Raw genomic sequence first — 25,754 nt, 5'->3', positions numbered from 1 at the left:
ATATAATCCTGGAAATATAACTCTCCATTAGGAGTCTCCCGGTTCGGCAACAAGGGCCCTATTGTGTGGCGTGTGTGTATTAATCATGGCCGGAAATAAAAAAGCGCAGGAAGGGAGGAGGGGGATCCATCTCCCCCTAGGACAGACTGTTTTGATGCTAATGAAAATGTTGTGTTAGCAGCTTGTGGTCCAGAGCATCGTGTCTCGCAGTAGTTATTTATGTCACCTTTGTGCACGGATAAAATGTGTGAATGCCAGCTCAAGGCCAGTGTATTCAGATTATTCAGAGCAAGGCATCAGTCAACAGGTGCAGCCTATGCCAGTGAAAAGTAGGATATAATATTTCACTGTCAGTTAGACTGCAATCACTGCATCAATCCATACTGATGATCTGATTTCCCATAGCTAGCTTACTGTAGTCACATGTAGTATATACAACAATATGTATGTTGTAGTGTATACTGCACATGTAGTATAATGAATAATATTTTGCTCTGAGATCAGAGGGAGTGCAGGTGCTGACTCTTGACTCTTACTGTAACACCTCTCATCAACACCGTAAACTCATCTATTCACAGTTGTGATGTTTGCATGTCTGTTAGGTGGCTTGTTCGAGACAAGGTGCCACTACTGTATTGGTTTCTGTCTTACGGTGAAATGCGCGAAAGACTGTTGTCACGCTTCGCTGGTACTGAACAACGGTCGCACACAGTGCCCAGTGATCTAGTTGCACAGAAATTGAATGGCAGCCGGGGATGGCAGGAGTGGGGTTATAGTAGGGTTTTTTTTCTCTGTCACAGGGGACTTAACTTTATACCAAATCATTTGTGTTGCTGTTGCATAATGAAATTGTCATGACAACCATTACTGAAGTTTGCTAACCATGAGTTGCATTAGACACACAAAGGAAAGTTAACTGTGAGAAGGTAAACAGTGGCTTTAGTCATGAGATAAAATCTGGGGTTCATTCTTTCATCTAAGTGTTGGCTATTTTACCTCATTACCACTACATCTCTGTCTTTTCTGACAATGAGGTGTACATTTGAGAGATCAGTATATGGCATAGATATAACTTTGTCATCCAAATTTTGTGAGGCGAAGACACCCATTACAACAATTGGTCTACAATAATGAAAGCCGTTCAGAGTATTAAAAGACTCGCTTTCACATTTCATTGTAAAATTCTCTCTGTTTATGTAATGTGGTGACTGAACATTCAATGAACATGCGCTGATTTGACCCCTTGACTCGTATCGTGTCTGTTGAGTATTGACTGTGGTCTAAGGCGTATGAAGTTCGAGCAGGTCAAATCTCCGTCTCGCTAACAGTGCTGTATTATCTGACTGTTTGCTTTCCCTGTCGTGGTCAACTGAGTGCCCAACCCAGGTTTCCACCCCAACTCAGGAGACCATAGTTCCTTCCTTCATGGACCCGTATACAGTCTCTCAGCATTCTCTTTGGATTCGTTGTTGTGAGTCTGTATATGTGTGTAGAAATCTCTCTCTCTCTCTCCCTCTCTCTCTCTCTCTCTCTCTCTCTCTCTCTCTCTCTCTTTGTGTGTGTTTCTGACTGTGTGAGTGGGGGGTATGTGTGAGTCAGATAGGCAGCGCTGTGCCTAAATAGACTTCCTCAAGCAGAAATATTTAATCCTCACCATGGGTAACATAAGTTGTGACAAAGGAAAACTAAATCACCCAAGGATCTCATAGGGTAATAGAGTCACATCAACACTCACAGTTCCATCTTTGTTTTAGAGTGATAGCACATAGATGGAAGCCTGTTAATACTAAGTTGTATGTTGGTTATTTTGACTTGATCTTTTTCAAATATGATTTAATGGTTGTTTGTTTGTTTGTTTGTTTGTTTTACTTACTTACTATCTTCTTATGTATTATTATAGTACAAGTAAATTGTAAATCTCATTATATATTTGTTACATACAATATCCACTAGATGCTCCCCTAACTAATGTATGTGTTTCATCTGTCTGGAGACATTAGATTAATCAGAACATGATTTGTCTCATGCTAGTAGCATGAATCCCCTTTTAAACTCAGGACTTGAAAACAGGACTAACCTGAACTTCTAACAGCTACCTGCCAAAGGAATCAATGGAACCATCCGTGTTAAATTGTCCCCTGCTGTGAGGGAAGCAGGTGCTAATGTCTGAGGTCAATCTGGAGCCCAGAGATTAACGAGGGAGCAGAGGAACGCTAATACTGCTAGCAACACCCCTTGTTAATCACTGGCCCTGATCTTGTGCAGTAATTAGTGGGGTTATGAAGATGAAGAGGGGCTTGCTCAGCTCACTGGGAGGAGCAGTGGAACACTTGGCTACGCCGCAGTGACACAGCAATTATCCTCAAACAGGTGCGTGTGAAGTTCCAGGAGAGAGAAAACATGAGTTGAGGAGGGATGGATGAGCTATTTTTTCACTATAGCAATTGCACTTCATTGTTTTCTTTCCAATCTATTTCACTGCCATAGGATTGATCATTAAATCCAGTCTTACTGTTGCACTGATTTATGCAGTGTAGAGTCCTAATAGTAGTGAAAGGGCAGTATATTAAATGCCATTGTTTTGTTTGTTTGTTTGTTTGTGTGTGTGCGCGCACTTACTCTGACAGAGACCTGTTATCACAGAACTTATCAGGAGAGCATCATCTAAACCTCAAACTATTATTATTAACATTGTTCACAGAATTCATGGGAATTCGGGATACAATTCCATTAACATTGTTCACGTAATTCATGAACATTCGGAATAAAAGCTCCATTCAATTTTTGCTTTGGTATCTTGAATTTTGGTATTTTGTCACAAGTAATTGTGAATAAATGTCCTTGACCACATCAATGACACTTGATTATTTCCCTAACAACTGGAAACGTTCCTGGAAACCACTTTCTTCTCCGTCTATAGCAAAGGTCACTGAGCCAGAAGGAATGTGATTTGTTGCTGTGGTGCTGTGATCTTGCCAACCCTTGGCTGCTTCGTCCTTGGCCACCAAACAACACAGAGAGACCAAGTGAAGGCATTTTTTTTTTTTAAATCAAAGCAACCTCTTTTTCACATGCATGTTGAACCTCTGGATTCTATAAAACTTTAACTGAGCCATGTCAGCATTCTTATGTGTTATCAAAAAAAAATCGATTCATCTATTTATTCTTTGGATACTTGGACCAAATATCATGAATGTATTATGTTAAAGTAACAATGCTATGCATTAATTATTGAGATTTTAAATTAACTATCAAAATGAATATTCAAGATGAGCCAGGTGAATAATTTGGATAGATGGGTAAAAACGATATAAAAATAAAAGTATATTTAATATATTAGCACTATAGTACCATACAAAACTATTTCACCTGATGGAGAGATAATTCTGTAGGTTTCCCAACATTCCTGTGCCATTCATACATCTTGACGCATCATATTAGGTGCTTTGAATACATTTTTAGGAGCAAGAAGAGTGTTCACAGTTGCAATGAAACACTTGAAATGGAGAAGCAATATGCATGAAATGCATCATAAACATAAACTTGCTTTGACACTCTTATTTCTGTAAATACTGACACTTTGGTCAGGTTTCTCCGCTGTTACAGTGTGTCATTGACAATGTCAAAGAGAGAGGACAATAACCTATTTAGAAATTAAACCTCAATAAGTTGTACCAGAAAGAATTTAAGTGAAAGACAAAAAAACAAAACATCGATCAACTTAAATGATTCACTTTTGTTTCTGCCATTTGTACTCTAATGCAGCTTTTAGATGACACCAGTGGCTTAAGGGCCTATCTATAGTGTCTAACATAGCAAGGTAATGGCACTTTTGATTACAGTCCACTAACCACAGCAATGCTCACCCCTTCAGCATCCCTCTCCGTCAGTCTGCTGACCCCGATTAATAATGATTAGCCTGTCGGAAACATACAAATGGAACAATAAAATGCAGAACCTAACTAATTAACGGCAACCATTTCTGCTAATCGTTGACAAACAGAGACCACTTAGTCTTGATCACCGTGTGCAGATAAAACCAGGTCAGCGCTCTTCAAGCCCCCTCAAGCCAAACAGCTGTACTTCCAGTTCATAAAAAAATGCAAACAGTCTGTTTGAAACAACAGACGCATCCACAGTGATGCGAATCACACATTTCCATAAGTGTAAATCAGTTTCTGGACTCTTTGTACAACTTGTATGACTATGAAACTATGTATGGAAAAATCCATATTAGCATTAGGTAACTAATAAGAGGTCACTTGCTGCAAATTACATAATTATACCCATTTTGTATATCCAAACCATCATAAATTAGAGTGAGGGTCTCATAATCCACTAATTCAGCAGTGGGCATTTAAAAAGTTTCTCTGATAGTGTGATGTGCTTTTGTGACCTACTTTAGTAACAAAAGCGGTGGCCTGAGCCACAATGAACATGAAGTTGGATAAATGGACTTGTGGCCAATTCTAACCTAAAATTACAGTGGACCACAGGTTTGGGAGAGTGTTCATTTTGTCACTAGAGACAGACAAAATCAATGTTTTCTTGGGTCTCTAATTTTGTACCTCAAACTCTCATGGACAATACATTGCATTTGTAGATAGCAATGGGACAATGAGATCATTGTCTTAAAGTAGAGAGAAACACAGTTTAAAGCATACACAAAATATATACACACATGCACATAAATAAACAAGGGATCAAGGCACTGCAGGGACATGGTTCAACAATCTGTGAGCTTACCGACACTTTATAATACAACATATTACAGTAAGCTACTTTTCCCTGCTGGCAAGATTGACTATCCTTTGCCTAGCACGGAAAGCAAGTCTGTCAGATCCATGGTAAAACCATGAATAACAGCCTCAAAGGTTATGAACATCATCCATTATAATCCTTAGTCCAAATGTCTAAAGGAATTTTACATTTGTCTCTGGTCAAATAAATAATGTTTGCAGTCATCAGTATACAACCTTAGTCTAGTAAAGGGTTTTTAAAATATGGACAAATGGGTTGTGTCTCACATAATCATTGAAATTTGAAACATGCAGACTCCACTAGTTGTCAAGCGATTCCCAATTATCAATTATTGACCTAGTTACCGAGTTTGGGTCAGAACCACATTGAACACAACTGTAATACTGATATTAAAAAAGAAGCTTCTGCAGCTTAACCTTTTTCATGCGTTTTTGTTAAAGTATCTATAAGAAGTTGTAGGTAAGTTAAAAGTATCTGTTTCCTCAAGTATCTGAGAAAGACATTATGGATCAATGAACACTCAGGTATAGTGTTATAAAGTGTGTTGACAGGATGCAGGATGGACTATTCATGTTGCAAATTTGAATGAATAAAATTCAAAAATTATTTATACAGTACATTTAAATGCAGAATGTAAAAGCTATGTCTTCATGAAATTGGAAACTCTATTGATATATTTCAACAGTAAAGAGACATGATTGTACTTGTGATGTGTGAATTCTTATTTGACAAGCTAGCATGTAGGGGAACAGCTCTGAAACAAAGAACTACCAAATAGCAAACAGGTAAGGGCATGGTAATTGTGTTTGGCTGAACACAGTTAGCAAATTTTCACTGTCAGACTGACACCTGCAGGACAGATGGGAGAACTGCTTACAATCATTCAGCTTTAGACGTGGCTCCAAAAACAAATGATGACTGAAAGTCTCAATATTTCTTTACTACACATAAATACGTCAACAAACCACAAGGGACAAAGTCGTGACTTATTTGGGCTACTTTATTCGTTGCCTTTTATGTATAAAAACCTACATTGATTTAAAATGCTTTACAATTTGTGATATAAAATATAAAAAAATGGCTGTATAAAATTCGAATACATTGTTTCTGCTTCAAAACGATATTTCAACATGCATTTCTAAAATAATAGGCATTTGACAGAGGAAGTATGATTGAAAGAAACAGTAACAAACATGTCTAAAAATGGTGTTACAAAAACCAGGGGCATGGGTTGTGTCATTAATACATAACAGTCGGTGTGTCATGAATCTTTCTCCTCTTTTAAAAATCTTAATTATTCATGTGAGATGTCCCCACATGTACAAATTTTCTGTGGTAAATATTAAATAAGGGGGGAGGGGTGATAATAAGACAAAACAGAAACGACTCAGACAATTACTGGAGAATGTATCTGATACATTCCCCTTGCAATATATGACATGTAATGGTAACAACATGGGTGCTCATGTTACAGCTGATGACTATTTGAGCTGTATATCAAGGCCATGGTGTGGTTGTTGTGGTTCACTGTATGTTCCCATTTGAACACTCTCCACAGGCGTATGTGTGTGCGTGTTTGGGTTTTTATGCTTGGGGACTGTAGTTGCAGTCACTACAATACACGAGGCAATATAACATTAAAGACATGAGAAAAGCAAGCTAAGGAAAATCGATTGCACTTGTGTTAATATGGCTTTCTTGTCTTCCTCTACCTGCCAGGCTGTTGTTGAACACTCCCAGCCAGGCAGAATGGCCCCTAACACCAACACTATTAACCATGTATAAGAATAAGCACATGGACCAAATAACATGAGAGATAGAAGTAGAACACCGGAGTTGTGCTTTGAGTTCTGCTCCTTCAACCATGGCGTGAGAAATAATATCACATTGTTTCTCCAGACACTGGAGAAACACCTTCTTCCTTGAACTGCTCAGATGAAAACATTGTTACTGGCTCTCGTAATGGCTTCTCCACCTCCAAGTGTACATCACTAATGTAAGCCCAGGCTGGGAGGGGGTTGTTGGGGTTGTTTGACCCAATATGAGTGAAAGTCCAAAAGAGCCACTCAAGACTACCCAACCCCCTGAGGAAAATGGCTACATCCCTACCCTCATAAAAAATGTTGATAATTTTTTGAATGGCCCCCCTTGAGGATCACACACCAAAGCCAGAGCTCAAAATGGCCTGAGGGGGAATGGAACAATTGTTTTCAACAGATCAATCGTTTTTAAGTTGGTCATGATTATGATGCACGATGGTATGCTGTTCAATAAAATTGGGTTAAATTGTGATTGCACTTTTCAATATCAAAGACAGTTTAGATAAAGAGGCTTTCAGACATATACCGTAATTTCCCAACTATTAAACGTGGTTTATACATTGATTTTGTAAACTCTTTGAAGGAATACACATCGATTAAACCACAATGCTTGTCCACATGAAAACACTAATTTTATGCTAGGACACGGCATGTGGATATCGCCATGGTTACCCTTAAACTCTCGTTGATAATGGAGAAATCATTTACAAGGCTTTTATAGACAGAAATTTCATATCAGAAAACACATCAGCCTTTGTTTGGTAAACTAAGGTTTAGATAGGGCTATAAAGAATGCTGTCTGAAGATGATTGATTTTAACTGGGAGATATTAAAGTTCAGTCCAAATGGTTCTCATCATTTAAATCCCTTTTACCTTGCTCTTATCCAAATGGTCAGCCACAGGATGACGTACCGTTAAAAAATACATTTGTTTGTTTTATAAAATTACATAAAATACTGGCAATACAATATACGGTGTGGTTAATAGTGGGGAAATTACGGTATAAGAGAAATTGTTGTTTGGCAGTCTGAAATAGTGCTATGGGTTGTAGTAACTGTAGAATTTTCCACAGAAGTAGTGCTAATGATTGACCTGTTTTGGCATGCACTATAATTTTGGTTAGATTTAATAATATTGTTCACATAGTATGTGCTCATAGTATGTTGTCAATTATAGACTGATTACGGCAACTTACAATAACGCACAATACAAAGTGTAATTAGCAATTATTCTTAGTAACATTTGAATTTCAGACATGATCAATGATATGCATAATTGTGGCAGAATGTATCGTTTGACCATTTGATCAATCCACAGATTTCCCAATCAGTGTCAACATCCAAATAAACAAATTCATATTTTAACCTCTAAGCACTGCATCTGGGGTGTCACCGAAGGAATATAACATATACTTCAACTGTGGCATCTTCCAAGTAACATTGTTTTGCTTAAAACACCAGCAAATGGATATAGGCATTTTGATGGTTACACTGACAGACATTGGTCTATATTTTGGCTTGCATCTGTTTTTGTGAGAAAAAAATAAAAAAAGAACGCAAGAAACTGTCTCTTACAATCAGAGTGGCTCCAGGTTTCCAAAGCGCCACGTCGATCACCCCCACAGACACACACATCTCTCCAGCCAATCCCTAGCAAGCGCAAGGCAGTGTTGCGGTGTTGTTGGCTGCTCCCAGCTGCCCCACGGCCAGCATGAGGATGTCCTTCTTTTCCTTGTAGAAGCGCAGCTCACGTCCTGCCAGCCGTGCGTCCTCCAGCTCGCGCTCGGTCGCCGCCAGCTCCCGGTTGATGGTGCTCGCCACCACCTGCTCCCGGTTCACCCAGTCGGCCGCCATCTGAGTGCGCATGTCGTCGTCCAGTGCCCGGTGGGAGTAATGAGCCAGGACCTCCTAATGGGGAGGAGGGCATCCCATTAGAGGCCGATTAATGCACAGTTTTACAAAGGCATTTAATCAAGCCACTGTGCACTTAAACTTGACACAAATCATAATGGCTATGTGCTCTGCAGCGTCCATGATCTCAATCTAGTGATGGTACATGCTTTAGACATTGGAGGTATAGCTATTTTGTCTTATCAATTCCACATGGTTAGATGACTGGTTTAGAAACTGATCACTAGCATAGATATGAACAGATATGAATAGATATTTTTTTCTGTTGATATGATATGAATAGATAATTTTTTCTGTTGATACTGTAAAATGCCTATTCAAGAAGTCCCCATTAACCAGCAACCTCTCACACTAAAAACTATACTTGAAATACTTCATTCTTAGTTAGGAGATACTTAAAATGACACAAAAATTCCATTCTACCTGACGGGAACACTGCCTCTCCCTCATGGCCTTCAAACTTCCATTCCAGTGGAGCAGCTGGAAAACTGTCATTAATTCCTACACAACCAATCCAACACAAATTACGTAAGTGGGAGAGCAATGTACCTCAGAAACATCTGCATTCCTTTTTGAATTAAGAGGAAGATCATCAAAATGTTTAGCTTCAAATGTTGCTACGGGTTCAGCAGTAAAATTAATGTCTTTCTGTCAAGGTATCTATGGATGATTTTTGTCATTATTCGTCATGAATTAATACAAAAGTAGTTAAATTGAAAGATAGGTACAAATAAAAACAAAGGTGTTCTGATATCATCCATATAATGTAAAATTAGTAACTGTACAGGCACAGCTAATAGGGAAAAATGTAACAGTGAAATTCCTTGGTTTTAATCTCTGGACTCTCCTTCTACAAACATTGAATCTATGAAAGAAACACTTGGAGGCATGCAAATTGTGTTGTGTCTATATCCCACTTCCAGTGACCATTTTAGGTGAAAAACCGTTGTGTATACCCAGACAAATGACATAACAGAGTCTGACCAAGTCAAATTGAACCATTTGCTGTAAACCAATTGCTGCAGTAGTCATGATATTAATATCATAGCAGTAGCTAACATAGATCATGAACTTGGTTAGCCAGCAGTGTAGAAACATGCCAAAACAAATGATGAGATTGTTTGAGTTACCTAATACCATTAAACATACAGCATAAACACTAAGCCATAAATGGACCGGACAGACATAAGGTCACAGTACACAGATCACGCTCAAGCAATGAACTTTTCAGGCAAGATGTTGGATATCTTAGCAGGCACTTTGATGGCACTCATTCCTGTACTAAGTGTCACATCAGAATGGTAAATGAGGGACCCCTTGCTCCCCTAAAGGGTTTTACCTGAAACTCCAGCATGGACTTTCCTTTGTTGGACTCCAGCATGAAGCGGAATGCTCCGATGCCTGTGTTGGGGTTGTCTGCCTCTTCTCTGTTCCCCTGTGAAGATCAGAAGATCATTAGCTCCTCCTCTATGGTCTCTTATGGACATAATATAGGACCTTCTTACATGTTACTATGAAGAGTCTTCATTCGTGCTTTCAGATAGGCCATAAAAAGTTCGGAAGGTCACATGCATACATAGAATTTATCCTGAAAATATGTATTGTTTACTTAGAATTGTCTGGAACTCTCAGCCAATGTAATGTCACTGAGTCTAAACATTGCATTGCTATACAAAGCATTTTTGTATGCAACTATGCATGTTATATTTGACATTACTGCATAATTACCTAATACTTGCTATGTTTAAAGGAATACAAACATTAGCTATCCAGCTATCAGCATGAGTTTCTCATGTAGTTGTTACACACAGATGACATAAACACATTCCAATGACTGTATCTAACATGAGACGGCCTGTGTCGAGTAGGTTTTATTTTCAACACGAGAGGATATCTTTTAGAAGCTTACATTGAAGGAGGTTTTATTTTCAACACGAGAGGATATCTTTTAGAAGCTTACATTGAAGGAGGTTTTATTTGCAACACGAGAGGATATCTTTTAGAAGCTTACATTGAAGGAGGTTTTATTTTCAACATGAGAGGATATCTTTTAGAAACTTACATTGAAGGAGGTTTTATTTTCAACATGAGAGGATATCTTTGAGAAGCTTACATTGAAGGAGGCGAGGGCTTCACACACGCTCTTCTCAATGAACTCGTCTGTGATGCGGCGGGAGGGGTGCTCATTAAAGACTGAGTTCATCAGGGCAATCTTGGCTGCGCTGCGCCTGGCTTCAGCCTTTGTCGGGCAAAACTGTTGACAAAATAACAAATGAGACGACACACTGAATGAACCGGCTCAAGCACTGAGGAGAATAGGAGAGAGAGAAAGGCTGTCGTGTAAGATTATTATGACATAACAACATTATGTTTTTCGCCTGAGTAAAAAACATATGTGGGTCATATATGGGTTAAAACTCGAGAATGTGAACAGTTGTGAAATTTGACACAATTGTGTGTAGCACTGCAAAGCTACATAACATTACGCAAGTTCAGTGTAAGTTCTCCTAAACATGACACATGCCAAAACAATTTGTCTTTCCAAAAACTGCAAGCATCTGAACTTTGACCTCTTTTCCACGCTTACCTGGAAACTCCCAAAACAGCTCCCCCCGGGTAAGCTGACGTAGCACACATAGGGGGGGTTGTTGGAGGGGACCATTTCGTAGACCACCAGCGCCCCGTTTCTGAGGTCCGCCCCCCGGGACTGCTTCATCTGCCAAAACTCCTGCAGAGCTTCCACCACGTTCACTGGGAGCAGGACACCATTCGAAGCAAATAAAGAACGGGTGACTGTGTATTTAGGATGATGACAGGGATGATCTAATCTACAAATTATCCATTGTTTATGTATGCACAGACCATGTGGAGTGTGATATAATTCAAAGCTGTTTAAATGTTTACAGATTTTCAGTGTCACTGGTTGGAATGTGTGGTTTAAACAGACCTGATGTACTGAGATAGGCCTACTCTCACAAAAGTCTATACAGTTATAAATTGATTAAAATAGTAAAGAAAGTTTTCCAAGATGATTGGCAGTGGGATATTTGGTGACATCTAGAGGAATACATGGACTACAAATAGTACAAAACATTTGGAATAATTTAGAAATACATTTGTGGGCTACACATGAACAAAGTGCCCATTCTCTGAAAATATCGTGCAAGAATCTGGCAATCCCCTGGAAGGAGGATTGAGGGTTGCAACACACACTACTACTCCACATCACAGAAGTAAACCAAACTGCCCCTGCGACTTGCTATGAAGCATTCAGGTGAAGACCTGAGCTGTCAACACTACGATTCGCATCATAACTGTTAAAAGTAACTGCGAATTTTCATGTGAGCTACGAAATGTTGGCAAAGCGCAATGAGTGCTGGAAAATTGGCTAAGAAGACATATTGTGTAAACATCTTAAGCCTGCTTTGGAGGAATGACCCAGAACAGGATTCATGCTTGTCTAACACGTTCCATAGGAATTCTGCTATTCCCCCGTATCAATATGAATGAAAACAGCATTCAGAATAACAGATACACCGAATGTCCATATATATTTTTAGGATGCGATGGTAAGAAAACATTTACTTCATGAATAAACGATTCGTTTCTGTTTTCTTAACAGCAGGCAGAAGATCTGATGGCCCTGGAATGCGAAGAGGAACATAATAGCCAACCAAACTACCACACTTACCTCTCCCATATCCTTGCGTGTGTTTTGCAAAACTTCTGACAACGGCATCGACAGCCTCCCGCAACACAGCCGGGTTGGCTGGATTGCATAGCCCCGCACTCGCCATTCCTGCAGCCCCCAGAGTAGCAGAGCCCATGACGCCCATCCCGAGGCTGTGGAACTGTAGAGGCGGCGGAGGTGGCGGCGGTCCCGGGGACACAGATAGGGGAGCCGAGGCTGATTGTGAAGAGGTGGTTGGTACAGTTACACCGGGCCGCAAAGATCGTAGCGTACCAGTAGACCCCGCTCCATATCCCATCCCAGGTCCAAATCCGGATCCATGTCCAATTCCTATCCCAGGCTGTAGACGCTGAGACCGAAGAGATTCCATTGTCTCAGCAATGACACGCAAAAGGAAAAGAAGCCAAACAAAGCGCGGACATTCGCAATCGCACGTCTGCTATTTAATAGCTTTGCTATATGGTTAGAATAGAGCAAAGCTGTTTTTCCTCAATCTATTTTTATTAAGACACAGGATACGACTAATCTGGGCCACAATCCGCTTGTCTATTCCGTTAGTTTTGGTGAGGATTACATTGCCTGGCTGCCAATCTTCAGTGGGCGGAGAAAAATGTTGGTCACGGGGACAGACTGACTGATAGGCTGCATTGTAGCCTTGCATTTTTTTTCGCTCATAAATGATATTACACGCTGAGCCTTTGACTTTAAACAAACATTCAGAACGGACACAACCGTTTCCAACGCAATTAGCATAGCTTTGTCTGTGTTTTTTCCTGTTTATGTATGACGCCATTAGGGCCAGCCACTGATAATCCAGAGGGCCACCCATCACCAGGCGTCTACAGGCTTGTCAAGGCCATGTTCAAGATAATACAGAATGATTTTATACATCATGAACATTTCCTGATTCTTCATTGTGAGTAGTTTGTTAAACGCAAGCTTGTGTGTGATTTTTGGTTGAAGTGTACGAACACGAGTATCTAAAGTCCTTTGTGCAGATTTATGTCTAGAGTCATATTTTGTATGAATCGGCTGAGGAGTTTCATGCTTTGTTTTCATTTTTGCCTTGGTCCGTATGTCTTGTTTCAACCAGAAAACATCTAAAAATGTTCTCTGTGGATTTTGGTGTTTTTTTGTTATGTTGTTTTCAACTTTTGTTGAAAGTTTCATTGCTTTGCTTGTTACTTATTATAGATTTCAATCTATCACCCTCAGCATCTGGTAAAAAAATATTTAGCTATGTGCTATACATTCAGAGGTTACACTGGAGATCTCAGAAAACTGGACATTTAGCATCATCACCCATGATCACATAAAGGATTATGAACAAAATGTTCCTGACCCATTACTCCTGAATGGTTCATAGCAACAAAACACAAAGGAAAGTGCATAATTACTTCAAGAGCCCTTTAATAGATGGTGTTCTGAATGACAGACTCATGAAACATGACTGATAGACCCTTTACTGGCCGATGGCCTTGGTCTGCTCCACCAGCTTCTTGAGGATATCTTCCATCTGGGCCTGGAGGGAGTCAGCCAGGGGCTTGAACTGGGCCTGCACGGACTCAGCCAGGGGCTTGAGCTGCTCCTCCATGCTGGCTGCAAGGGGCTTAATCTGGGCCTGGATCTTCTCAGCCAGAGGCTCCAGCTGGGTCTTGCTGTCCTGAAGGTAGGTCCTGAGAAGACAAGGCAAGGCAAGTTTAGTTGTGTAACCTTGGGTCAAATGCAGAGCGTACATTTCACAGCGACCTCAGGCCTGCGTGTGTGTGTGTTTGTGTGTGTGTGTCCTGTGTTGCCTCCATAAAATACACGTGTGTTGCAGTGTGCTGCTTGTGGCAATAAAGAACTGACTGAAGTCAGCCTTGTTTGTTTGTTTGTTGTTTGTTATGTAACCTTAAAAGACATGCCAGCGCGACAGACGCTAGCACCTATGCGTTTTAGTCTCCTTGCTAGCACGCCCCCCTGGGTAAAGAGCACAGCACAATGTCCTTTTGGAGTTATAGTTTGGCGAATGAAAGATACTCACTGGGCCTGAGCGGCGATCTCGTGGGTCTTGAGGGCCTCAACCAACTCCTGGGTGCTGCTTGTCAGCTTGCTGGACAGATCCGTAAAGAACTGAGTCAGCTTCTCAATATCGGCATCAGCAGCCTCATTTCCTATGGGAACCATAAAAGAGGGAATTAATGTCTGGGGTGAAACAGCAAAGAAAGAAAGCTGGAATTCTTTGGACTAGTATGATCAACTTCAGAATCAAGCCCAATCTCTGCTTTTGCTATATGATGAGTATGCAGGCTAAAATGTAAAACCTTATGAATTAATAGATAGTTACTCAGGCTAACCTCAGGTTTTTTTTTAACATAGCATCCCGCTATCTGTGTGAAACTCTTAAACTATCAAACATTTGATAAAAAGGACACATACCGTGGGCCAGAGCCAGCACGACGAGGACGGCAACCAGAGCGAATTTCATGACTGAAGATCAAGGTAGATCAAGACACCTGAATTGGCAAAAACACAACGATTTCCTTAAGGCACGGGTCTTAAAAGTGAAATTAGATCCCTAAACATTTCAGTAATTGTCCTGAATATTTTTGTTTGCCTAAACTACCACTTAACCTCCTCACTGACAGTGTGTTACAAATCTCCTTCACACTACACACACTGATGGCATTACATAGAAAACTGTACTCTTAAGAGTTGAATAAAGAAAGCCTAAAACACAAAAACACAATCTTATCAGTGGTTCCATTTGCATTGTAGCAGAAGAGCAGTAGTCCCATGAGAAACAGCTGAGGCACTCACCTTAACAGCAGAATCGTTTTGACCTGAAGGTACCTCTGCCTCCGCGCTCTCAGTATTTATGTGCCAGGGGACAGAGGGGAGGGCCACGATGGCTGATAATGGAGTATATTGCTGATAACGGGGACACAGCGTTCCTCATCAGCAGTTGATGGTATATGCTGACCCTTGTCACAGGCTCGCCACCAGGGCAACTTTCTCAAAGTCCAATAGTCCCCCTTAGCGTGGGAGTGCTGACATCACAAATAGCTGTGTTTATCTTGCCCTTTGATTAAGAATCAGTGGGAAAATCTGAACTTGACAAGACAGGAATTTGTTGTTGGAGCTATGTGGTTGAGGAACACAAACATGGCAGTGTGGATTACTCTCTGTGTTGGTGAATGACCTCCGACCAGGGCTCTCAAACATTCGCCCCCACGCACCCCTACAAGAGTTGCAACAGTTCTTCTACTCTTAGTCATACCCACGTGGAAGTTTACTACACTTGTTTTTTGACTTCATCACTAAACAAAGAAAAAACACTGGCCACCTCTCAAGCTGCCCCCATGAAGGCTCTCAGATAGGCCACCCTGAAAAGAAATGCTTTCAGTTTGATTACCTTTGTAATTTGGCCTGCTGCCTTATGTCTATGGCGTAACAGATTTTTTGACATCCTGTGTTCTAGCATACTCTCTTGTATGGGGTTGCTTCAGTAGCAACAAATATTGGCCTTCCATTGATCTTTCCTGTCTCCCAGTAGAATAGAGTATCAAGATAAAAAATCAATTCATCAAGTGATATCCCTTTTGACCAAACTGAAATGAACTACCATTAAGGTTGTTCTTGCATTCTCTCATGATCAGTGGCAGTTATTCCAAAGTCCATACCTCCACACATTCCACACCCATTTCATGGAAATGGATTTTGGCCATCATCATCATCAACATGAATCAGTTCTTAGATAAGTCACATACAGGTTAATGCCATCGAGTTATCTCAGTCAAAGGTAGTAGATTTGCCTGGACTTCATACTTGTCAATTACCCACTTTAGAAGATGCAGCAGGTTTGACAGTTATCACCAGATCTGCACAGTCATTTATGTTGATAGATACAGCGCCACTAATCAAACTTAATTGATGGTGGAGAGCGTCTTCACCAGAGGTATCACAGTGTGCTATGGAAGCACCACACTAAGGGAGATGAAGGCCCTCTAGAGGACCATTAAAACAACCGAGAGGATTGTGGGAACACGTAGTTCCCCTCCGTGGACACTCCATGGACATGTTCACCCACCACAACAGGAACAAACTGCGGGCCATTCTCAGAGACCCGCATCACCCTGGACACTCTCTGTATAGGTGGACAAGGTCCAGCCACCAGCTAAGACACCACTGACCAGAGAGCATCAGAACTTACAGAAAGCGCTTCCACAACAGTTTCTTCCCAGCGGCTATCAGACTACTTGTGATAGACATTCGGGCTGGAATGAAAAACCCTGCCCCTAGTCTTATGTAAAATAGTATTTATTGTTACACGTCTCCATTGCTCGTAGCTTGACGTTCTTGATGTTCTCTCCCTTGTACGTCGCTTTGGACAAAAGCGTCTGCTAAATGACTAAATGCAATGTAAATGTATATTATAGAAAGGGTGTATATTTATTCACACAATGGTAGATGGTCTTTATCCCTTTCATGCATGCCGTCCACATTTGTTGACAGTGAATTTAACTCCATTTTGGGTTAGTTTATCATGATTCAGCTTTCCAAAGCACATAGAATAGAATCAAATTGAAAAGCCTTTATTGTCATTGTATTTGCATACAACGAAATTTGGAGTGCTTCTCCTGTTGGTGAGACGAGGGACAACATATAACACAACAACAACATATAACACAACAATATTACAGCTATCTAAAAACAGTAGGAATAGCTTAAAAAAAAAAATCATAGGGGCAGTGTCAGTAGATCTAGCAATATGGTTACAGTAGTTACTATCTTATGTTCCAGAAATTCTTAGATTGCTGACACTCTCAATCCAAGATGGCGAACGGTGGTAGCCATGCACAAGATGCATCAGGCATATCTGTCAAAAACTTCAATTCAAAGAGGTCAAATCAGGTAAAGAAGTGTTACTATGCACAAAAAAACAGTTTAGAGTAAAACACCTTTGTCTTTATATATGTGGATGTCATGCAACAGTGAACCTAGACTATGTTAAGTCTTGTTTGTGTATTCTACTATTATATATGTTTTATCTTTATAAAGATGAATTGAATGAGGTTACATACTCACATACACAGACATATTGTGTTTTTATTCAACATACTCTTGAAGTATTCCTTATTGTCAGCTGTGGATCTATAGTCTACCCTACTATGTGTTCCTTTGTTGTATGGTGTCCACAGTAATCAAATAAAAACAGACTTCTAATTTTGGCACAATTTTGAGTAATAAAAACAATCTTTAAAAAAGCAGTATAATTTCTGTCATACTTCATGCATGAGAGGGTTGTAATTATTTCTATGTGACTGAGAGACCCAATGCCTTTGTACCTCAGCAAATGGTAAATAAAGTATTTTATCTTGAATCTTGAATAATGGGCTAGATACATATCATTTCCTGATGAGGACACAGCACAGGAAATGACATGTTTCGCAAGAGCTAAATAGAAACATATCCTTACGTAAAACTAACATGGTTTCATTTAAAGTGTTGTCGGTTTCATGCCCTTAGTTGCTCAACAACTTTTTTTTGCATTTTGCCCACTTGCAAATATGTATTTCCTTCTCTCAAGCCCACAGATGATTCCAGTTATCCCCTTTACAGTAGCGGTTTTAAGATCCCCACTGCCTTGTCCTTGTGTGAGTAGGCAAACAGCCACAAATTGTGTAATTAGTCAGATAAGCAGGGCAATGTTTTCAATGTTTTCACCTATTCATTATATTCATTTTGACAAGTATTGATTTAGATGAGTCTTACATCCAAAGCAATTCACAGAAAAGGTTCCCATTGCAGGAAGCAGCCAGTTTATAGTGCATGTGACAGCCATGACAGTCCAGCTAAACAATACATTATTTTGGCATAAACGTAACATAAAAACTAAACTTAATTAAACTTTGAATACCGGTAAATGAAAATAGTTGAACAAAATTGGCAATGTAATACTAATTAGATCTGTTAAAGAACTGTAGATATGAATACTGTCTATTGAAAATGGGAGTAAAACTGCCATCTACAGGAAGGCATTATTACACTGTGTAGAGCACTGAGTGAATCTGTCATTTTACAGATGATAAACTAATCTACAATTTACATGTCCTTTACAGTAAACACCTACAACTACCCCAAAACACTTCCAGTACGCCTTGGCCCTCAGTTCTTAATGGGCGAGTCCAGCATTCACTCCTAGTCAGATGGATTTGACGAGCATTTCAGGACACGTCTAGGTTATTGCACTGCACACCCTTCTCTCCTCGGTCGGACTTTGATCCCTGCCTTAACCCTCCTCGACACTGGCTGCGCTGATCTGAGTGGGGATTGCCTCTCGATAATCAATACAGGCCAAATGCTAGAAGTGGTTTCAGCTGGGGTGTCAACGTGGTGATCTCTTGAACTCAAGTGCCAACTCCCTTGCTTCCCTGTTCATCTTTGCTGTCACTGTCAGATTAATCAGGTCCCTGGACAGAAAGCCTGTTATTCAGAGCTTGCCCTCTTCGATCAGTTTGTTGAGGCCCGCACAGATTTTCGTCAGGTTTGACCTCAGCGGCCCCTCTGGGTTGTAGAGGTTGGTTAATAGATCGGGATCAGCATAGTGGTTGAAGACGTGGCGGATGCGGTCAAGGGATTTCGGTGTTAGGTGCTTCTCAACCAACTGCAGTAATATGTCCCGACATATGACCAAGTTGTCTATCATGATCGCCTTGTCAAAGGTGAACTCTACCTGAAAATGAAAGGTAAAGTAAAGTTTTTTTTGGTTAATCAGGTGTGAAAAAAACAGGGGGGCGATACTGATCTTGATTACACCATCTTGATTTTTATAAATGTTGATCTGCAAAATAAAAGTATTTTCTAACCCATTTGTATTCAGTGGTTTGACAGAGCAGACACAGTATTAATTCTGAAGGGTGTGTCATAGAGGCTCAGTTAGTAATAGGCTTACGTTGTGTTAGTGGCAGATAATATCAGATACGATTAGATAAGCTAAAAGCTAAGTAGGGCTGGACAAACAATCAGCTGTTATATCAACCCTTCAGGGAAGTTGTAGATGATTGACACATCAAATGCAAACGTTTTTATCATGTCCCAGTGTATTTGGTGGTTGTTGTTATTTACCTGCCAATCATACTCTCAACATGTTAGGCCAATGAGCTTGATTCTGCATTAGCCCTACATGGTATATTGCATATATCACATATGTGGGAATGAGATCATCATCAAATAAAAGGCCAATGTGAAATTATGATTTGGCCTGCAATCCCTATGGCAGCCTGCTCTCCATTTCACAGTTTACTGTGCAATGGTTGTGATGCAGATTAAGCTCCATCTATTTTAAGTGTCTGTGGCTGAAACTTGCTTACTTCTTGAAAGCTGATGGTCGTCATCACTCCATGATGAAGCTTCTTCTTGAACTCCTGGGCTAGCGATAGCTCGTCGGCGCTGAACCGGTTGTGGCGGAAGAGCACTCCCACCTTCACCGCCACTTTGATTAGGTTCTTGACCACTTTCTGGGCCTCATTGCGATTGCCTGTGTGCTCCTTCGACACCCGGTAGAGTTCGTCCAGGATCTCGCTGCTCGTGTCGTCGATGAACATGTGCACCACGGACTTGCTGGCCATGTGACTGAGGATCTTTTTCTGGGCCTTCATAGCCATGTTTTTTGAGCTGAAGCTCTCCATTTTGGATCTGTAACTGAAGTGAAAAGTAGAGGTTAGGCAAAACCTGCTGAGGTGGAATGTTGCTCTTTTTTGTCATTATGTACATTTACATTTAGTCATTTAGCAGACGCTATTGTCCAAAGCGACGTACAAGGGAGAGAACAGTCAAGCTAAGAGCAATAAAAAACCTGGTGTAACAATAAATACTACTTTACATAAGAAGTAGAAAAACAACATAGAAAGAAAAAGAAGTGCAGGAATGTAACTGCTGAAGTGCAAGTTAAGCACTATGTAACATCATAGATCAACCATTGTCATTGAAAAAGGCTCTGATATATGAATTATTTTAATTCAATTTCCGTTGGTCAGTTTAGATAAACATAAATCTGCTGTATATAATTCTAAATACACCAGAATAATAACTGAAATCATTCTGGCACTCCCAAAACAAATAAATGAAAACTGAAAGTAACAAGTAGGTTTGCACAACCAGTTAGCAAAACGATAGTGTTTCATCTTCACAAATTACACCACTACTGTCCTTGCCAAATAAAAAATCCAGAGTCCACCTTTAACAGTCTCCTTTCATACCCGTCAACTGCATCAACTGCCCACATTTACATCTTCATGAGGACCTACCTCACTATGCCCACAAGAGGGCGTACTTAGTCACACATTTTTACTGATTTTTCAAACCACAGACAAGTACCATTTTGTAGTTTTGCACTGGCTAAGCCATGACACTGAAAGCATAGTTGATGTTAAGATCTGCTAGATGAAGAAAGCTAGATGAAAATCTGTTCAGAACCTTTTTCCTAATCTATTGGTAGATGTGGCAATCAGTTTGAAGTGGAAGAGGATCTTTGCCAGAATCAATAAACAAAAGACATCTTTAATATCACATATTCACATTTTGATTATGATTGTACAGCTAGTCACAAGATACATAGCCAAGATACATAGCCTCACTGTATCAATCTTCTATGTTTACGATAAAGCGGATAGTTTGAGAACAGGAAGCAGGACACCTCAAGCCAAAATAACAACTGTTGCTGTCATAGCTATATAACATGTAACTGATGTAACATGAACATATTGTTACAGAAAGCTCAGAAAATTCTTAAATATTCAGAAGCAATTTCTGCCTGCTTTCTGGTGAGATCTACGCTGAAAGATCAAATACATATGAAGATGCACTGACCTGTTTTTGTCTTGTACTGTTTGTGGTACCTTTTGAGGAAGTTTCACACTTCCTGTGTGCAACTGTGTCAAAGCATCTAGACTAGAAATCACCACAATTTGACTTTGAAAGCCGAAATGTGAACGGCTGCACGATAGCAAAAATGTTGCCATGTTGCACAGTTTTGAGTGCATATGCAGTAGTATGTATGAATGTATGTATGCATGTATGTATGTATGCAGTACCTATGCAGATTTTTAAAGTAGTTAAAGAAGTTAAAGTATGTGCTCAACATGTGCTCCTTGACGCCCCGAATTCTGTCATTGTATGCTGCCAAAGCATGCTTATTATTTTGTATGTCGCGCTACCATGTCGACACAATGCTTCCACATTTAAGTTCATACTGATAAGATATACCACTATCATGTCCACATGAAAGGGTCTTATTACAGTCTCTACATCTGTCATAGAACTGTACAATGTAATGAAAACAACAATCCCATTTAACAGTGGCCTACAAAACCTTGTTTGTGCAGAACCTTTTTCAATGTAATTTACAGAGTGACAGGACTGTAATTAGCTGGATCAAAATCAGAAAGGCGTAGATTCATTTTATGTGATGATAGATTGATTTGTATTACAATAAACATAATTCACTTGCTAATAGTAATTCAATGAATGGATCTGGTGCACAAGATGCAGACCTCCCCTAAGCCGGTCCATTCAACTTAAAAGTAAAGCGGAACTAGAGGTCTTGAGAGGATCCAGAAAGTATGCAGAGCAATTCCACTACATCCCTTTTTCTGGGTGAGGAAAATTCCACATGACACTTCAGCTGCTGGAGACTCTTGACTCTTAAAGACAAAGTTTTAGTGTCAGTTGGATCTCCAGTTTTTTAATCAAAATTCTGTTGCCAGAAGCTCTTTACCCCAGAACACGACCATGCCCAAGTATTTCTTAATAATAACATGTGGGCCCATGGGTGTTATTCAGTTGGTGTGTCCAGGCTTAAAAAGAATAGGACTTATTGATGCACTTTACAACCTTACATTTTACGTAAAAAAAGGAAAATGTTTCAAATATGACCTGTCAATCAACCAATCAAGTTTTTTCATAGTCACCGAGTGTCATTGTTCACAAGTCCTAAGTGCTATCTGAGAGTTAAGCTCAGCATCACGTTTAGCTCATGTATATTTTGTGGATAAAGGCTGCAATGTTTATTATTTGTTTTTGCAATCTGTGTGTTGATGTGATATGGCAATACAACTGACAATAGGGTTATAAATCTATACGAAAGTTGTGGGCTAAAGCATACTAAAAACCCCCTTTCACACCCTTTTTCCACAATAATTATAATGTGTCATTGGTAAGACCTTTGACACAGTTTCAGAGTCAAAGATTAACGGGACCAATCTGTTTGTAAAGACATCTGCATTAAGAGTTGAAAGGCAATGCAGATAATATCAATTTGATCGCTGTACCCCCTTTCATGGTGTGCCCACAGCTATGTCGAGACAAAAAAAAAACAAAAACAGGGCAATTGAGCAATCGCTACTGACACAAGCGCCATGGCGAAGCTTCAGATGTGGAAGAGGAAGTTGATGGTGCAAACAAAACGCTCAAGAAAAAAAAAGCTATCACTCTGAGTACAAGCATACAGAATGTACGCACAAATCTTCCGCTATGAATGTACAAACTGTCACTCTAGTATACGCACGCAAGGTTACACCCGCAAAGCATTCGGACCACATTGCTGTCCACTTATTTGAGAAATGTTTTATATACACAAAGGTTAGGGACCACTTGGGGACAAAAAAAAAGAAAAACCACCTCGCAGTTCTTTTCTTCCAGTTACTTAAAAAGATTTGCAAAATGCCATATTGCAACACTTGAAAAGCTGTTGATATTATTTGACGACTCTCGACCCCCAGGCAAGTAGCATGGAAACCTATTATGGTCTTAACCCTTTTGAAATCAGTCATCACCCTCTTCTGTCCCACACATGTACTTGCAGACACAAACAAGAGGACAAGACAAGAGGACATTTAGTCAGAGTACCTGTTTCTTTGAAGGTGACGGCAGGCTTGAAGTTTGGTGTCAAGTCCCTTAGAGAAGTCTCTTACACCAGAAGTGGCCCACAGACTATTGCAGCTCCTGCTGCTCTTGATCTCTGACTCAGATCAGTGGCGTTGCAATTTCTCAAGGAGGAACTCAGTTTTTTCTTTTTTTTTTGGAGGGGCACGCCCCAAAATGTGAATCTGACCTCCCCCCTTTTGCGCACAAGTCTCTGACTGCTTCACTGGTGCACAGTTCTGCATTAGTCATCTGTATCTTCTACTTTTCCTTGTCTATTTATCAGTCTGCAAATACTATGTGTTTGCCATGTTTTCACTTTCCTGCATATTCATAGTGGCCGTTTGTTGATGTAGTTTCTGCTTTGAACTTGATTTTTCTACCATTCTGGAAGATTTATTTTTTATTTAGGCCTCGGCTCTGGCAGGCTGTATTAAGACACGGCCATGTCTCAATTAAGGCTGTAAGGACGTTGAACTTGTTGGAGAAGGAGAGTGTTAATGTAAACATATATTTGGTTTCAAATAAGAAGACATGAGAAACAAATAGCCTAAAATATTTTGTTCATCGCATTGAGAAATGTTCGTTCTCAGCTCCGGACTATATTTAATACAGCATCAAAAAAAAACATTTAATAGTAAAGGCTCTTCACACAGCTCAGCAAGTGTTTTATCTTTTTTAAGCCTAGCAAAAACTGAACTTCCTTTGACTTGACAAAAACTACATCTAAACGCTATATAATTTGGCTTCAGTGTAGCTTCGAGTGAACTGTATTGAGAATATTACGGATAGCCAATTTCAAGATTTACAGTCTTTTTAATTCTCCATGACCTCAATTACCTTTCTTAACCCTGTACCTTGAAGAGGACCTTTCCCTCTATGTCCATTATTTCCTCTGGACCATGATTTAGTTAATGGATGGAGCAATGACGCTGGTTGTCATGGCAACATACAGGAAGTGTAGTTGCAAGCGGGTTTCCTGATTGCTCCACCTATCAGCTATTTCTATCTCAGACGGAAATGACTAAGTAGACAGATAATGTAGGGAGATGGCAGACAGGGTAGGTAGGAGCTGACCCAAAAATACCCCTAAAAAGCTGCATCTGACCCACCATGAGTCTGCTTCCCTCTGGAAAATGCAAGCAATCCCAGACTCTAGTGGCCTACATCTGCTTGGGAGAACGGCTGGTATCTTATATAACAGGCCATCGAACCCTTAATTTGATTCCAGTTGACAAGTCTACACATCTGCACACTTCAAATGAGCCCTCATCCCAGTGTGCCATTTTGTCCGTAAGTGACCACTCTTGTAATGTAAGCCCTGTGTGTCGTTCATTAAGGGAGGGAGACAGAGGCAAAGCCAGGGAGAAATGTTAAGTGAAATGCAACCTGTTAAGTGTATTCTCAAAGATGCATTCATTGGAGTAGCCCACTACATGCCCCTTACTGTTTATGCATAACATTAGAACAGTGTCAGAATAGTATAGGCTTTAATGCTATACCATGCTTTGTGTGTTCATTCAAACTTTACTATTACTTAAAGAAGCATCATGTTTTGGCCTAAAACCAGTGAGCTGCCTACCTAAAGACACCTTGCAAACACCACCAACAGCCCAGTTGGCACTGATAAAAGCTTGCTGATGCCAACTGATGTTGGCGATACTGTTGCCAATGTCGTGCTGTGAAGGCTTTTCTTGCATTTTTGTCAGGTGTTCTGACCCGATATACAGAACTACTAGCCTGGACAGCTAGTGGGAGGGACAGTTGTGTTTATCTGTCCTTCCATTCCAATATTTCCAGAATTAAAGATGACACCAAAAGTAGTACAAAACTCATAAGCTCTTAAAACATACCTCATAAAGTGGCAAATTGTTGCATAGTGTTGCTTTGAATCTTTTAAACTGAGCAAAACATCAAGAGTTTTTTGACCTGATTGATCTCTCTTCTCATCACTATAAATGGCAGTAAATATCTGTTGACTAAAGCCACACATTTCCTGTTATTTCCGAACCAGCACGTGCTAGCATCCGAATTCTAGATGTAGATATGTAGATTAGGACTACACATTTCTGTAGAGGTGCAGATGACATATCTAGCGTATCAAGCATACCTTTTGTTGTAAAGGATTATAATTATCAACAACCTTGATATTGTAGTGAAGTGTAATATTGGTGTGATGTGTTGGTGGCAGTGATTCATTATTACAGGCATTAAGATTTCTCATGCCTCTTCCCGTGGGATATAAAATCTTATATATTGTTCAAGGTTGAGCAGGTTAGAGATATGGCATTCCAATTTTCAGTAAGATGAATATAATATAAGGCTCATGTGTTCCAGTTAGTGCAAAATTGAGGTAGAGTGACCCATATAGTGACTCATATATAGAATGTATTTTTCTTGATAAGACTGTGTGTTGCGATTGCATTTTGCACATGGTTTGAATACGTTTCCTCTCTCTGCAGAAATGGTGATAGACAGGTGAAGGGCAGTAAGGTCTGAGTAAGGTCTGATTTGACCTACTTACTGTACCTCCCTTTTTGTGTGCCTGCAACGCCATGCTTAGAATTAGCCTACTCCAATGGACTGTGCATTGTTAGCAGTTTCTAAATGCAACTTGTCAGATGTTTTTTTCACTCAAATTAGTTATTTTTTTATTATGCTAGTTA

General features: G+C 40.0%; 3 protein-coding genes across 3 annotated transcripts; all 3 read right to left on the bottom strand.

The window, feature by feature from the left end:
- Window positions 1–5,743: 5,743 nt before the first annotated feature.
- On the bottom strand, window positions 5,744–12,894 carry lix1l (limb and CNS expressed 1 like). The gene is made up of 6 exons (XM_012818257.3): window positions 12,184–12,894; window positions 11,080–11,243; window positions 10,606–10,746; window positions 9,832–9,927; window positions 8,916–8,993; window positions 5,744–8,489 (listed from the first exon to the last, which is right to left on the bottom strand). Exons 1-6 carry the CDS (start codon window positions 12,551–12,553, stop codon window positions 8,232–8,234), a joined length of 1,107 nt encoding a protein of 368 aa, XP_012673711.1. The 5' UTR covers window positions 12,554–12,894; the 3' UTR covers window positions 5,744–8,231.
- Window positions 12,895–13,576: 682 nt separating this feature from the next.
- LOC105892042 (type-4 ice-structuring protein LS-12-like) lies at window positions 13,577–15,114 on the bottom strand. Its single transcript, XM_012818261.3, has 4 exons — window positions 14,986–15,114; window positions 14,605–14,681; window positions 14,210–14,339; window positions 13,577–13,859 (listed from the first exon to the last, which is right to left on the bottom strand). Exons 2-4 carry the CDS (start codon window positions 14,651–14,653, stop codon window positions 13,646–13,648), a joined length of 393 nt encoding a protein of 130 aa, XP_012673715.1. The 5' UTR covers window positions 14,654–14,681; window positions 14,986–15,114; the 3' UTR covers window positions 13,577–13,645.
- A 2,142-nt stretch (window positions 15,115–17,256) lies between these two features.
- LOC105892040 (tumor necrosis factor alpha-induced protein 8-like protein 2) lies at window positions 17,257–23,497 on the bottom strand. Its single transcript, XM_012818258.3, has 3 exons — window positions 23,074–23,497; window positions 19,539–19,869; window positions 17,257–18,901 (listed from the first exon to the last, which is right to left on the bottom strand). Exons 2-3 carry the CDS (start codon window positions 19,854–19,856, stop codon window positions 18,659–18,661), a joined length of 561 nt encoding a protein of 186 aa, XP_012673712.1. The 5' UTR covers window positions 19,857–19,869; window positions 23,074–23,497; the 3' UTR covers window positions 17,257–18,658.
- Between the last annotated feature and the right edge of the window lie 2,257 nt (window positions 23,498–25,754).

This window comes from Clupea harengus, chromosome 19 (genome assembly GCF_900700415.2).
Source record: "Clupea harengus chromosome 19, Ch_v2.0.2, whole genome shotgun sequence".
Lineage (NCBI taxonomy): Eukaryota > Metazoa > Chordata > Actinopteri > Clupeiformes > Clupeidae > Clupea > Clupea harengus.
This window is presented reverse-complemented; position numbering and strand designations above follow the sequence as displayed.

Coding starts and splice junctions, on each gene's coding strand:
- LOC105892042 (XM_012818261.3), bottom strand. CDS start 14,653: ATGAAATTCGCTCTGGTTGCCGTCCTCGTCGTGCTGGCTCTGGCCCAC. Junction 14,340..14,604: donor CGTGCTGGCTCTGGCCCACG/GTATGTGTCCTT, acceptor TGGTTCCCATAG/GAAATGAGGCTGCTGATGCC. Junction 13,860..14,209: donor GAGATCGCCGCTCAGGCCCA/GTGAGTATCTTT, acceptor TTGTCTTCTCAG/GACCTACCTTCAGGACAGCA.
- lix1l (XM_012818257.3), bottom strand. CDS start 12,553: ATGGAATCTCTTCGGTCTCAGCGTCTACAGCCTGGGATAGGAATTGGA. Junction 11,244..12,183: donor CACGCAAGGATATGGGAGAG/GTAAGTGTGGTA, acceptor TCCTGCTCCCAG/TGAACGTGGTGGAAGCTCTG. Junction 8,490..8,915: donor AGAGGCAGTGTTCCCGTCAG/GTAGAATGGAAT, acceptor CCTCCCCATTAG/GAGGTCCTGGCTCATTACTC.
- LOC105892040 (XM_012818258.3), bottom strand. CDS start 19,856: ATGGAGAGCTTCAGCTCAAAAAACATGGCTATGAAGGCCCAGAAAAAG. Junction 18,902..19,538: donor CGACCATCAGCTTTCAAGAA/GTAAGCAAGTTT, acceptor TTTCATTTTCAG/GTAGAGTTCACCTTTGACAA.